At 38.3% G+C, this 15711-nt stretch overlaps 1 protein-coding gene across 1 annotated transcript in view; it reads left to right on the top strand.

Moving 5' to 3' along the window:
- osbpl2b (oxysterol binding protein-like 2b) overlaps positions 1 to 13827 on the top strand; it is a 29386-nt gene extending 15559 nt beyond the window's left edge. The window contains exons 7-14 of the mRNA XM_017487725.3: positions 960 to 1142; positions 1513 to 1620; positions 4334 to 4423; positions 5119 to 5245; positions 6630 to 6755; positions 6853 to 6976; positions 7159 to 7249; positions 10793 to 13827. Coding sequence (XP_017343214.1) covers positions 960 to 1142; positions 1513 to 1620; positions 4334 to 4423; positions 5119 to 5245; positions 6630 to 6755; positions 6853 to 6976; positions 7159 to 7249; positions 10793 to 10895 — 952 coding nt within the window. The 3' untranslated portion in view covers positions 10896 to 13827. The remainder of the gene's footprint in view (positions 1 to 959; positions 1143 to 1512; positions 1621 to 4333; positions 4424 to 5118; positions 5246 to 6629; positions 6756 to 6852; positions 6977 to 7158; positions 7250 to 10792) is intronic.
- Positions 13828 to 15711: the final 1884 nt, after the last annotated feature.

Consider the following 15711-nt stretch of genomic DNA (forward strand, 5'->3'; position numbering starts at 1 on the left):
CAGTTTGTTGCCACAATGATGGATTGTCTTGCAAATACAACTACTTTACTTTTATGACTCATGTAGATTTTAAATGTGACATTGTTGGTTTCAAAAATGTGTGTATGCAAGTCATTTCATCAGGTCTGTTCACAGTACTAGAAAGTTCTACACTGTGTGGCCAAAAGTTTGTGGACTGTTCCAGATTTAGTCCCCCTTTTGCTGTCCCTTTTAAGGTCCACGCTTCTGGGAAGGCTTTTCACTAGATTTTGGAAAGTGTCTGTGGGGGATTTGTACTCATTCAGCTGCACAGAGCATTAATGAAGTCAAGCACTGATTTTCAGGTGAGGAGGCCTGACACACCGTCAGCATTCCAGTTCATTCCAAAGGTGGTCAGTGGGGTTGAGGTCAGGGCTCTGTGCAGGTCGCTCAAATTATTCCACTCCGACCTTGGCAAACCATGGTTTCATGGAGCTCGCTTTGTGGGGACATTGCCATGCTGTACAGTGACAAAGGGAAAATGTAAAGCTACAACATACAAAGACATCCTATACAATTGTGCAAGATTGGGGAAAGCCCAAATATCGGTGTGATTGTCAGGTGTCTGCAAACTTTTGCCCATATGGTGCATCTCCCATTCTTCTTAACCCCAAAGGAACCTTATAATAGTAAGATCATGACTTACAAAGAGGAAGCTGAACTGCCAAGACTGAAAGACCAGATACAATCAGGGATTGAGAATCAGCCATAAAGCTTCTAATGTGAAAGTGGCCCTTCTTTCTTCTGAGCTCTTCTTTGCCTTTTTTAGGAACCCATCTATTTCAGAGGGTTCTTAGGGTCTTATTAGCATGATGTTATCTCCAAGATTACAGGATTTGATGGTTGCATTAAATACTCCTAGGCGTGTGTTATTGGTGAAATATATCATCCTTCCCTTTTCTTTATCAACCATCTGTTTCTCTTCTCTCTGTCTCTCTCAGAGAGGATCAGGGCTTCAGGTTGATCTCAGAACAGGTGAGTCATCACCCACCAATCAGTGCATTCCATGCTGAGGGTCTAGCAGAGGACTTCGTGTTCCATGGCTCGATATACCCAAAGCTCAAGTTCTGGGGTAAGAGTGTGGAAGCAGAACCAAAAGGAACCATCACTTTAGAGCTCCTCAAGTGAGTCACACCCTACATGTGTGATTTAGATTAATGTGTGTAAATAGTGGATTAATCCTGATTTATTGTCTAACCAAGGGCAGTGTATGTGCGCGCACATGTGTCGCTGAGTGTATATTTGCGTTTTTGACTGGATTTTTTCCTGAATGAGACAGAATATCAAGGTTTCAGACCAAAAGTGTTCTGTAGTTGCTGGGTAACTGGCTGGTCACATGCTCTCTCTCTGTGTGTGTGTGTGTGTGTGTGTGTGTGTGTGTGTGTGTGTGTGTGTGTGTGTGTGTGTGTGTGTGTGTGTGTGTGTGTGTGTGTGTGTGTGTGTGTGTGTGTGTGTGTGTGTGTGTGTGTGTGTGTGTGTGTGTGTTCCTTGCAGGCACAAAGAGGCATACACATGGTCAAACCCTTTCTGCTGTGTACACAATGTCATTGTGGGCAAACTGTGGATTGAGCAATACGGCACTGTAGAAATACTGAATCACAGGTACACCACTGATTTCATTATGGCATTAAAATTAGTATCATGATAACATAAGAAATTAATATGACTTTAATACTTCCACTGTGGTGGCTAAAGGACAAAATCGAAAATGTAAACTTGTTCTGTCACCCTTGAGAAGTTCTTTGACCATTATGTTGTTAATATATAGTGATTACAGTGTCTTTTCCACGTTTTGAAGTGTTACAACCTGGAACTGAATTGGACTTTTTTCAGATTATATGTCTTAAATATACACAAAATAACCCATTATATTGAAGTGAGGGGAAAAAATATAGTTTGGTAGGAAAAAGTGCAATTATTGAGGGAGGGGGGGGGGGGGGGGGGCTGTTGAAGTCCTGATTAAGTCCTGTTTGGAGACAAACATGTGGAAATGGGTGTGATGAGACAAAACTGAGCATTCTGAGACCAGTGTGGAGGTTCACAACCTGAAGTATACTACCAAAGCTACAGTGGAGTTCTTCGTAACCAAGAACCTAAATGTGTTCGAATGATTCACTCTGGACCAAGACCTCAATTTGATTGGATCTCTGTGGCAAGATCTGGAAATGGACTATTTTGATCTCCATCCAATATGGCAGAGCTTAGGAAATGTTTCTAAGAAGAATGGGCAAAATATCAGAATCCAGATGTGGAAATCTAAGTGACATATCCTAGCAGCTGGGACTGCAGCCAAAGGTGGCTCTACCAATTGGTGACTACTTTTTTTGTTTAATGAACCTTTTTGTCACAGTAAAAAATATTTTGTGGCTTCAAGTATTAGATATGTAAGACAAATAGGAAAATTCCTGTTAAATCCATTTCAGCTCCAGGTTGTAAAACTGCAAAATGTGGAATACTGATTTCTGCCTTTCGTGTGTTTGTGCCATGTTTAAAATAAATCAGAACCCTACTGTAACATACACCACTCCAATACAATAGCATTGAGTGGAAAGATTGGATAGTAATAAATAAGTAGGAGTAATGTAGGTCGAGATGCTGTTTGATGTACAGTGCCCTTCAATAATATTGGCACCCTTGTTCAATTGGCACCCTTGATCTTTTGTTTAAAAAATTCACAAATTCTCTGCTCTCATGGATATCAAACAATTGCAAACAAAACACAGGTTTATATATATATTTTAAAAAATCTATATATTAAATATAGATGTGCAACAATTCTTGGAACCCATTTAGTAAATACGTTGTGTTACCTCCCTTTGCCAAGATAACAGCTCTGAGTCTTCTCCTATAATGCCTGATGAGGTTGGAGAATACATGGCAAGGGATTTGTGACCATTCCTCCATACAGAATCTCTCCAGATCCTTCACATTTCGAGGTCCACGCTGATGGACTCTCCTCTTCAGTTCACCCCACAGGTTTTCTATGAGTTTCAAGTCAGGGGACTGGGATGGCCAGGGCAGGACCTTGATTTTTGTGGTCACTAAACCATTTTTGTGTTGATTCTGATGTATGTTTTGGATCATTGTCCTGCTGGAAGATCCAACCACGACCCATTTTAAGCTTTTTAAGGCAGAGGCAGTCAGGCTTTCATTTAATATCTGTTGATATTTGATAGTCCATGATGCCATGTATCCTAACAAAATGTCCAGGTCCTCTGGCAGAAAAACAGCCCCAAAATATTAGAGCCACCACCATATTTAACCGTGGACATGAGGTACTTTTCCATATGGCTACCTCTCTGTGTGCACCAAAACCACCTCTGGTGTTTATTGCCAAAAAGCTCTATTTTGGTTTCATCTGACCATAGAACCCCATTTGAAGTTCCAGTAGTGTCTGGCAAACTGAAGACGCTTCAGATTGTTTTTGGATGAGAGTAGAGGATTTTTTCTTGAAACTCTGCCAAACAACTTGTGGTGATGTAGGTGACAGTTTGTAGTTTTGGAGACTTACTGACCCCAAGACACAACTAACTTCTGCAATTCTCCAGCTGTGATCTTTGGAGATTTTCTTTTGGCCACTCGAACAATCCTCTTCACAGTGCATTGAGACAATATAGAGACACGTCCAATTCCAGGTTGATTCATAGACACATGTCCTCTTCCAAGTCATATTTACAGTTGACTGGAACTTCTTAATTATTGCCCTGGTTGTGGAAATGGGCATTTTCAATGCTTGTGCTATTTTCTTATAGCCATTTCCCATTTTGTGAAGCTCAACAACCTTTTTCTGCACATTACTGCTATATTCCTTGGTCTTACCCATTTTTATGAATGACTAAGGGAATTTGGCATATGTGTTACCTCATATTTATACACCTGTGAAAGAGGAAGTCCTGGTAGAACAATTTCCTGTTCCTAGTCACTCAGGTGTACTATAAAATGTAAAATATCAATGGGAATATACTTCAAATATATTTTTCTGATATGAATTCATAGGGGTGCCAATAATTGTTGCACACCTATATTTAACAAAGTTTTTTTTTTATTTATTTATTTTTTTTATAAAACTGTCGTGTTTGCAATTGTTTATCCATGCGGGCAGACTATTTTTGTGAATTCTTTGATCAGGGTTAAACAGGTTAAACAATATTGAACTCATATTGAACAAGGGTGCTAATAGCAAAATATATATATATATATATATATATATATATATATATATATATATATATATATATATATATATATATATATATATATATTTAAATAATACTTATTTATTTATTGTTTTTTCTCGGTCTGGTTAAATGGACAGTACTGGAGATAAATGTGTGCTGAACTTCAAACCCTGTGGGCTGTTTGGCAAAGAGCTACACAGAGTTGAGGGATACATCCAGGATAAAAGGTGAGACCCATTGTCTTCCTTTTTGAGTAGTACCCTGTTATCAGATGAGATGTCATTACCACCCAAAATCTGAGTGTTTGTTTAATTCCTGTTATATCTCAGCAATTTGCCAACACTGCCAATTTTTCACTAATTAAAGTATACATTTTATTTGTTTATAGGTATGTTTAGTGTTGTTTACCATTTTAAAATTAGAAATGAGAGAAAAGTTTCCTCTGTCACTTCTCATTGTGCATGTAACAGCATGAGTCATTGAAAATTTTCACTTATCTCTGGGTGTGTGTGTGTTTGTGTGTGCTTGTAACCAAAACGGTTACAATGCATAGGTCTACAGTGACTAATTTGTAACTTTAAGAAAGAATTAACCTCAAGCACATTTATTTGTTAACTAGTGTTTCTGGTTACTTGCCAGAAATGTATTTGAATACACTTCCAAGTGAGGATTTGAATTTGCATGCATGCTGGAGTCATTTGTAAAGACAGAATTCTTGAATAGGTTCTTTTAATTTCATGACCAGTAATCCTGTGAATTACACTGCACTCATGTGCCAAAATCACACACACTACAGTGTGTTCATGTAAGTTGATGCCACAGCATTTTCATGTTTAATAAATCTATCACCACTGCTAGGATTCGTTGCTTGCCTGTTTGTCTCACTGGATGCTCTTTTCTCATGTCTGTCTCTGTGTCGCAGTAAGAAAAAGCGATGCGTGATCTATGGAAAATGGACGGAATGCATATGGAGCGTAGACCCACAGGCATACGATTCTCATCGCAAAAATGATAAAAAAGGAGCAGCAGACACCAAGAAACAAAAGCCGGTGAGAAAGCATCCTTTTGCTGCATTTCCAAAATCCATGTTCTCTAATTAAACATACAGTACATCCATGTAGATTTTAACGTTTATTTTCCCCGGTTCGGCTTATACACCCGCAATGCACATCTTGCAGGTACAGGTGAAATGCCAAAACTGGACAATTGAAGATATTTTTCCAGTCTTCAAACGCCCAGTTTTGGTGAGCTTGTGTCCTCTCTAGCCTCAGATTCTGGTTCTTGGTTGACGCGAGTGGAACCTGTTTGTTTTCTGCTGTCGTAGCCAGTCTACCTCAAAGTTTGATATGGTCTGCGTTCTGAGATGCTTTTCTGCTCACCACAGTTGTAATCAGTGATTATTTGAGTTTCCGCTGAGTCTTACTGTCAGCTCGAACCAGTATGGCCATTCTCCTCTGACCTCTTTCATCAGCAATGCGTTTCTGTCTGCAGAACTGCCGCTGACCAAATGTAAACTCTAGAGACTGTCTAAGCATTCAAATTCACATTTACACATTAGTTGGCACCAAATCAAATTATCTATATTTTAGTATGAGGTTCTTGCGTACACAATTGCCATTTTGTGTTATTTGCAATTTATTGTTACTTATTCTACTCTGTTTAATATTTGCTATTCTAATTTATGATATTGATGATGCGAACTGCAAATCAAACATTCACCCATTGCTGATGTTAAATTACCGCACTCCAATTTGCAATAAATTGACAAACAGGGAAACTGTGGGTGGAAATTTTGTGCAGTCTTTTTTAAAGATGTGTAGGGATGGGCGATATTTTATCGTTTGCTATTATACCGGTAGAAATTCTCCCCACAGTATGAATTAGTCTTACCGCGATAATAACGATAAGGCCTAGTTGATTACGTATTTCTGTGCGTGATGGTCTGCGACCCGTTCACAGGTCATGTGCAGAGCGAAAACAAGTGCGGCAGAAGGCGGACGTGAAGCAGAGGTGGAGTTTATCGCTAAACGAGGAGTTACCACTACAATCTATAACTGGTTCGGTTACAGAAAATCAGTTTTACTTTTAGATCAATGTTTGTGTTTCTGAGGCTCTCAAGACTCCATGCAGCTATCACTTGGAGCCAAAAACAGTGGTGCACGGTATTATATTTATATTGTCACTGATATCGTTATTGCAATAAATACCAGAAAATTTCGTGATATAGTTTTATGTCAATATCGCCCCTACCTATTTGTGTGAGTGGCAGACAGGCCTTTTTGGCGAGTTATACCACACTAATGATATACAAGTGGAAAGCGAGTTACAGCCAGTTCAAATGTTAATTGGCTGAAACACTTGCGGTTAATTTGCTTGTGTGATAAAAGTAAGATGACAGAATATTTGTGTGAGTGTATGTGGGCATGTTTGCAGGAAGATGCAGATGTTGCAGAAAATGATGATGCAGATGACATGCCGGAGGTACAGGAGACTGTAGCTGTGATCCCTGGTAGCACTCTACTCTGGAGAGTGTGTCCTAGACCACCTCACTCACCAGAGGTATACGTACACACTCACATCACACAGAACATCTGGATCTATAACTCATCCTAACTCATTTATACTGATTGCCCATGCCCCTCGTGTCTCTTGGCAGATGTATAACTTTACTAATTTTGCCATCACCCTGAATGAATTGGAGTCTGGCATGGAGGGTGTTTTACCCCAGACAGACTGCCGCCTACGACCTGACATACGAGCCATGGAGAATGGAGACATGGGTAATGAAGGTTTTTTTAAATTTTTATTTTATATATATATATATATATATATATATATATCTGGAATCTAATGAATGGCATTCTTCTGGTGCTATTCTCAAACTAAAAAAAAAAATCAACAAATACTTCTTTGCATACAGAGGATTGTCATAAATTGTGTGTGTGTGTGTGTGTGTATGTAGATGAAGCCAGCAGGGAGAAGGAGAGGCTGGAGGAGAAGCAGAGAGCAGCTCGTAAAGATAGGGCAAAGGAAAATGAGGAATGGTCTACTAGGTAAGCACTGAGCACACCAATACAATACAAATTCTTTATGCATTGAATGCATAGCTTTTTCAGGTTCTTTTCTCCAAACACCACCAGGACAGAGAGACATTTAGTTGTTCTGTTAAGAGATCTGTAAAATTTGCATTCAGATGCTAGTGAAATAAGTATTTTCAAAGAAAATTTTATCACTGTGCTTGTCATCATGGACTTTTTATAGTTTTGTATTATTCCTTTTTCACTTAACATTTGATCATATGCAGCTTGGTATGTGGGACCAACCTTCATTCTGAAGAATCAGAGCTCTTACATAAGTAACAGTAGGCCATTTAAAGTATGAAGAAGCATCAAATCAGTTTTGCAGAAAAGAAAGCCTTAATTAACATTATAATATCTGAAATACAATGCTGACTATTTTGCTTTTAAAAAATGTTTTACTTGGTCATTTTATTAAAAGTTCCTTGAATTTAGAAAGCCATGTATTTGATTTCCTGGACCATTTTGAAGCAGTTTGATTTTATATCACAGTAATGTTGCTTTAACCAACATCATGCAAGATAGAGTTGATCTGATCTTTTGGCTGTATCTACAGCGGCGCTTTAAGTTTGTGAACCTTTTAGAATTTTCTATATAGCTGGATAAATATGACCTAAAACATCATCAGATTTTCCTACAAGTCCTAAAAGTAGATTACTTATTGAGGAAAATTATCCAATATTAAATTTATATGAGTGGCTTAAGTATATGAACCTTTGCTTTCAGTATCTGGTGCAGCAATAACTGCAACTAAACATTTCCAGTAACTGTTGATCAGTCGTGCACATCAGCTTGGAGGACTTTTGGCCCATTCCTCAGTACAGAACAGCTTCAACTCTAGGATGTTGGTGAATTTCCTCACATGAACTGCATGCTTCAGGTCCTTCCACAACATTACTGTTAGATTAAGATCAAGACTTTGACTTGGCCATTCCAAAACATTAACTTTAATCTTCTTTAACCATTCTTTGGTAGAACAACTTGTGCTTAGGGTCATTGACTTGCTGCATGACACACTTTCTCTAGAGATTCAGATCATGGACAGATGTAATGACATTTTCCTTTAGAATTTGCTGGTATAATTCAGAATTCATTGTTACATCAATGTTGACATGTCATCCTGGCCCAGATGCAGCAAAACAGACCCAAACCAGGATACTACCACCACCATGTGTCACAGATGGCATAAGGTTCTTGTGCTGGAATGCAGTGTTATCCTTTCTCCAAACATAATGCTTCTCATTTAAAGCAAAACATTAATTTTGGTTTCAAAACATGTTTCCATAAACCTTCTGGTTTGTCCATGTAATCTTTAGCGAACTGCAGACAGGCAGCAATGTTCTTTAAGGAGAGCAGTGGTTTTCTCCTTGCAACCCTGCCATACACACCATTATTGTTCAGTGTTCTCCTAATGGTGGACTCATGAATATTAACATTAGCTAATGCGAGAGAGGCCTTTAGTTGCTTAGAATTTACCCTGGGTTCCTTTGTGACCTCACACACTATTACATGTCTTGCTCTTGGAGGGATCTTTGTTGGTCAACGTCCTGAGGAGGGTAACAATGAACTTGGAATTTCTTCCATTTGTACACAATCTGTCTAAATATGGATTGATGGAGTCCAAACTCTTTAGAGATGGTTTTGTAAACTATTCCTACAATACAGGTTTATTTATTTATTTATTTTAAATCTATATCTTAAATATAGGTGTGTAACAATTATTGCCACCCTTTCAGTAAATATTTTGTGTTACCTCCCTTTGCCAAGATAACAGCTCTGAGTCTTCTCCTATAATGCCTGATGAGGTTTGAGAATACATGGCAAGGGATCTGAGACCATTCCTCCATACAGAATCTCTCCAGATCCTTCACATTTCGAGGTCCACGCTGATGGACTCTCCTCTTCAGTTCACCCCACAGGTTTTCTATGAGTTTCAAGTCAGGGGACTGGGATGGCTATGGCAGGACCTTGATTTTTGTGGTCGCTAAACCATTTTTGTGTTGATTTTGATGTATGTCTTGGATCATTGTCCTGCTGGAAGATCCAACCACGACCCATTTTAAGCTTTCTGGCAGAGGCAGTCAGGCTTTCATTTAATATCTGTTGATTTGAGTCCATGATGCCATGTATCCTAAACAAATGTCCAGGTCCTCTGGCAGAAAAACACCATCTCTGGTGTTTTTTGCCAAAAAGATCTATTTTGGTTTCATCTGACCATAGAACCTGATCCCATTTGTAGTTCCAGTAGTGTCTGGCAAACTGAAGAGGCTTGAGATTGTTTTTGGATGAGAGTAGAGGCTTTTTTCTTGAAACCCTTCCAAACAACTTGTGGTGATGTTGGTTACTTCGGATTGTAGTTTTGGAGACTTTCTGACCCCAATAACTTCTACAATTCTCCAGCTGTGATCCTTGGAGATTTTTTGGCCACTCGATCCATCCTCTTCACAGTGTGTTGAGACAATATAGACACACATCCAATTCCAGGTTGATTCATAACATTTCCAGTTGACTGGAACTTCTTAATTATTGCCCTGATGGTGGAAATGGGCATTTTCAATGCTTGTGCTATTTTCTTATAGCCATTTCCCATTTTGTGACGCTCAACAACCTTTTGCTGCACATCACAGCTATATTCCTTGGTCTAACCCATTGTTATGAATGACCAAGGGAATTTGGCCTGTGTGTTACCTCATATTTATACCCCTGTGAAACAAAGTTTTGGTTGAGCAATTTCCTGTTCCTAGTCGCCCAGGTGTACTAAAAAATAAAAAGTAGAACAATATCAATGGGATTATACGTGAAATATATTTTTCTCATGAATTCATAGGGGTGCCAATAATTGTTGCACACCTATATTTAACAAATTTTATTTTTTGTTAAACCTGTGGTGTGTTTGCAATTGTTTGATGTGCATGAGGGCAGAGTATTTTTGTGAATTTTTAACAAAAGATCAAAAGGATGAACAACAAAGACAAATTTTCAGAGCTGCCTTTGCTCATATTTACCAAGGGTGCCAATATTAGTGGAGGGCACTGTATGTAATATTGTAATATAATATATATGTAATATAATAACCATCCCAAGGTGACGGTACAGAGAAATATCCCATCAGCTGTTTGATTAGCCGGGTGATGAGTATCTGTCCCACACCAATCACACAAACGCACGTCAAACACTGATCACTCATTCCTGTTGCCAGCTTGCCTTTCCGTTTGAGATCAAGTCAACTCTCTATTATTTTATTTTATTTTATTTTATTTTATTTATTTATTTTGTCAGCGCATTGAATGCACAAAAAGACGTAGGTGATGCGCCTAAGGATTTCTATGGTAGGGAAAAACCTGTGGTATCTATGCATTAGCAGATGGAAACTGATAGTGTTGGTAGCCACAAATTCTTCCCCGTGGACAAAAGTACCATCTCTGAAAGCACAAATTAATCAGATACAAAGTTTTCTTAACACATTGACCGGAGAAGGTTTTTAAAATGTGCTGTCATTTCTGCTTCTGTCTCTTGCAGGTGGTTTGAGCTGGGAACAAACCCACACACAGGATCACCGGACTGGCTCTACACTGGAGGTTATTTTGATCGTAAATACACAGACTGTCCTGATATCTACTAATGAGGGACCAGCACTCACTTCCTTTCCTTTCCCACCACTGCATCATCACATCAGATCACATATATGTTCATTTGGAACTGATGCAGCAGCAGCATTATCTGGTTTTCCATCATTCAACCAAGTATATACATCACACACTGCTCACCACATTTATCGAAACGTCTGTAACGTGGCCTGTATTGAAATCAGGGTATTGAGTACTCATTCGAGTAAGTTCTATATTTCTGACGGGTGAAAGGGGAGGATGTCATCACAGCACTCAGATTTTTTTTTTCAGTTAGGCGGGCTTTTACTGTGAGAGCACTGATGATTTTCCTATGAAACATGAGGAAAGTGCAGAAGAAAAGAAGATGGACTGATCATCAGAGAATTGCCTTATTCTCTGCCTCAGAACTCTTAATATTCCCATTACATCTCTGTACCCTTTATTGCTTCATGACCAAACCTGCAGCTCAATGTACATGATCATCACATTCTGTCACACGGATACAACTTTCTCATGGTCATAGTCCATACTCAAGTGTGCATGAAACAACAGAGATGAATGGTTTTGACATTTGAGAGCACTGATATGCTGCATACTTACCTGACCAACTACCACTGTTAAAGTAGTCTAAATGAATTAGATGATGATGATGATGATGATAATAATAATAATGGAGTAGTGTTTGTGTGTGCACATGCATATACAGGTGCATCTAAAAAAAAAAATTAATTGAACATCATGGAAAAGGTAATTTTTTTCCTCCCGTAATTTAGTTGAAAAAGTGGAACTTTTCATATATTCTGGATTCATTACATATAAAGTGAAATATTTCAAGCCTTTTTTGTTTTAATCTTAATCACAAAAATCCAGTATTTAAAAATATTAGAATAAAGAATAATACAGAAATGTCGCAGTGTTGCATTCCTTGTGTCAAGCCACTCCTGAACCAGAGACAATGTCAGAAGCTTCTTACCTGAGCTAAGAGGAACAAGAACTGGACCGTTGCTCGGTGGTCCAAAGTCATCTTTTCAGATGAAAGTCAATTTTGTATTTCATTTGGAAATCAAGGTCCCAGAGTCTGGAGGAAGAGTGAAGAGGCACAGAATCCAAGTTGCTTGAAGACCAGTGTGAAGTTTCCACAGTCAGTGATGATTTGGGGTATCATGTCATCTGCTGGTGTTGGTCCACTGTATTTTCTCAAGTCGAGACTCAATGCAGCATCTACCAGGAGATTTTAGAGCACTTCATGCTTCCATCTGCTCACAAGCTTTATGGAGATGTTGATTTCCTTTTCTAGCAGGACTTGGACTGCCCACAGTGCCAAAACTACTAGTAACTGGTTTGCTGACCATGGTATTACTGTACTTGATTGGCCAGACAACTCACCTGACCTGAAACCCATAGAGAATCTATGGGAGACACCAGATCCAACAATACAGACGAGCTGAAGGCTGCTACCAAAGCAACCTGGGCTTCCAGAACACCTCAGCAGTCCCACAAGCTGATTGCCTCCATGCCATGCCACAATGATGCAGTAATTCATGCAAAAAGGAGCCCCGATCAAGTATTGAGTGCATAAATTAATATACTTTTCAGAAGATCCACATTTCTGTATTATAAATCCTTTATTCTGATATGTTGAGATACTGGATTTTTGATTTCCATGAGCTGTAAGCCATATCAAGATTAAAACAAACAAAAAAAAAGGTTTGAAATATTTCACTTTGTGTAATGAATCTAGAATATATGAAAGTTCCATTTTCTTTAATTAAAGTACAGGTGGGAAAAATAAACTTTTACACAATATTAAAATTTTTTGAGATGCACCTGTGCTATTGTTCAGTTTATATGAAGTCTTCACATGTAGGTACAATTGTTGTCACTGATGGTTTTTAGTTCTTATGGTGGGGAGGGGGGATGTTTCAAGTTGAAACTATAGTACTTATTCACATAAGTTTGCGTTTAAAAAAAAAATGCAATGATAAAATGTATTTTTAATGATTGCTGAGAGATTTGCCTCTGAGCATCATGTGACGTGAGCATTTGTGTTGTGATGCTCTGGCAAGATTCTAATTGGGAAAAAAAAAACATGCATTCAGTGTCATGCCTTAATAGCATAGTGTTTTGTTAGCATATAGCGGTCACAGTTCCTCAGCACTATTCTATAATACGACATATTTCTTGCAGTATCCAGACTGCCCTGTAATGTACATCAATTCAGAGTGCATCTCATTTAAATTCCATGCATTGTATTGTATTCATTGTCACTATTCCTTAACTTGGGTCAACTTGCACACCTCTTGTGAGAGCAGTCACAATCTATGCAACTCAATGTTTCAAATCCCCGTATATTTTCTTGTAACTGTATTTGTGCTGAAGCTAGATAAATTGTCTGTAATTTAGTCTTATTGGAGAAAAATGTCTATAGACAGTTTATGGGATTGTGGAGGTGCAGCAAAATATGCTCTTGGCTAATATTATTTCCTTCTCCGTGATCTCATGTTGATGATTATCGCCCTTCGTAAAATCGCATTTTCTTTTCCCTTAATCGCTGAAACTCTAGTTATGATATGTGCAGAAGATAATTGTCGTGTTGACGTTTTCGAGGCACAGTGATGCTAGAATTTCGTGTATTTTATTTTAAATACCAAACTTTTTTTCCCTTCAGTGCCTGAGTTTGAATCACTGATACTTGACATTTTTTATTATTTCTCAGTGTCATGGATGTTTTAACATTTCTTTAAAAAGATGCTTGTTTTGTTTTGTGTCTGTGTGCTTAACCAAATTTCTTTTCCTCTGTGATTAACAGATTCTCACATGCTGTATGATTTACACATGTACAGTGCATTACACTACTTGATTGCCTCCATTAAATTAGTTGCTCCTTCATTTAAATGTACATTCGAGAATATGAAAACTAGCAATATAAAACTATTACAGATTTTATTCGGCTTTGTGTGGATTCATTTTGTAACGTCTGTATTTTTCCATTACACATCACTGTACAGCATATTTCTGTGTATAAAGGCATCATTTATCACAAATGTTTCACATCTGAACTAATCACGAACACAGCCTATTATTTTGTGCAATGATTTATTTTTATAGTATTTAAATGCTTTCTTGGTGAGAAATTAAAACATTTTATTTTCCATTGGGGATTAATTTTTAAATTTAATTTCCATTAAAAAAAAAAAAAAGAAAGAAAGGATGCCACTCTGGTGGGTTGAACTATGTTGACATATTTTAGTTCAAGCCTATAATTGTTTTAAAATAAAATATATGTGAAGGAAACGTGTCCCTGATTCATTGAGCTATCTTGCCACATGTCCAGTTATTATCCAAAAGGTAACTAAGAAATGCTTATACATTCCTTTATACAGTAAAAGGTACTTTAATATTTATGACATGGACAACTGTTCCTGTTCATTCGTACAATTATCCAATCAGACAATCATGTGACAGAGGCGCAATGCGTAGAATTATACAGATACAGGTCAAGAGTTTCAGTTCATGTTCACATCGAACATTAGAATGGGGGAAATGTGAGTTAACAGACTAACAACCAGGAATCTGATTGCTGTTCTTGGCTGACAAGAGTGGAACCGGATTTGGTCTTCTGCTGTTGCAGCCCATCTGCCTCAAGGTTTGGCATGATGTGTATGAATTAGCAGGGGTACAGGTGTTCCTATTAAAGTGACCATTGATATAGAGTGTATGTGGAATGAATGTGTAAACATATGACTATTTTGAGATTTAAAATTTAAACAGTGCTGTGGTGAGACATTTTAACATATTTTCTTTTATTTATTACTACAGTGGGTATAGAAAAGAATCACCCCCTTTCAAAATGTTCACATTTTGTTGCTTTACAGCCTGAAATGAAAACTGAAAATAATAATAATAATTTTTCCAGCTTTAGTTACTCAATGAACCATACAGCATCCAAGCAAAAGAAAAAAAATTCTGAAAAATAATTTTAAATAAAAAGAAAAAAGAAAAAACAAGAATAACTGAGCGACTCCTATGTTAAGGGAAACACCTTTTGCTTCAGTTGCAGCATTGAGTCTGCTTGGATACTTCTAAGTAATTCGTCTAAAAGTCAAATTCGTTGCTGACTGCTGGTGGACTGCAATCTTCAAGTCATTCCACAGGTTTTAGGATTTAAGACCGGGCTCTGACTGAACCACACAAGAACATTAACTTTCTGTTCTTTCAGCCAATGTATGGTCAGTTTGTTGGTTAGAAGGTGAATCTTCTTCCTACCGTCACCTTTCTGGCACAGGGCAGCAGGTTTTCCTCACAAATTTGTCAGGATTTTGCTCTACCCATTGTCCATTCTATCCTGACAAGCGCCCCAGTCCCTGCTGAAAAGAAACACAACAGTATACTACCACCACCATACTGCAGGCATGGTGTTCTTTGGATGGTGGGCTGTATTGACTTTCTGCAGGACATAATCTCTTTGGCGTTGATGCTAACAAGTTTGATTTGTCTCATCTGGCCATAGCACATTTTTTCACTTGGCCTGAAAATCTTCAATGTGCTTATTGGCAAAGCTCAAATCAGACTTAACAGGGACTTTCTTGAGGAGTGGCTTTTTTCTTTTGCACATTTGCCTCGCACCTCCGGGGTTGGAGTGTCGAATCCTGCCCTGTGTGCGCAGAGTTTTCATGTTCTGCTTGTGCTTCGGGGTTTCCTCCAGGTACTCCTGTTTCCTCCCCTAGTCCAAAGACGTGTTGTAGGCTGATTGGCATTTCCAAATTCCCAGGGTGTATGAATGTGTGTGCAGTTGTGCCCTGCAAAGGGTTCCCACCCTGTTCAGGGTGT

Source organism: Ictalurus punctatus, chromosome 15, assembly GCF_001660625.3.
Source record: "Ictalurus punctatus breed USDA103 chromosome 15, Coco_2.0, whole genome shotgun sequence".
Classification (NCBI taxonomy): Eukaryota; Metazoa; Chordata; class Actinopteri; order Siluriformes; family Ictaluridae; genus Ictalurus; species Ictalurus punctatus.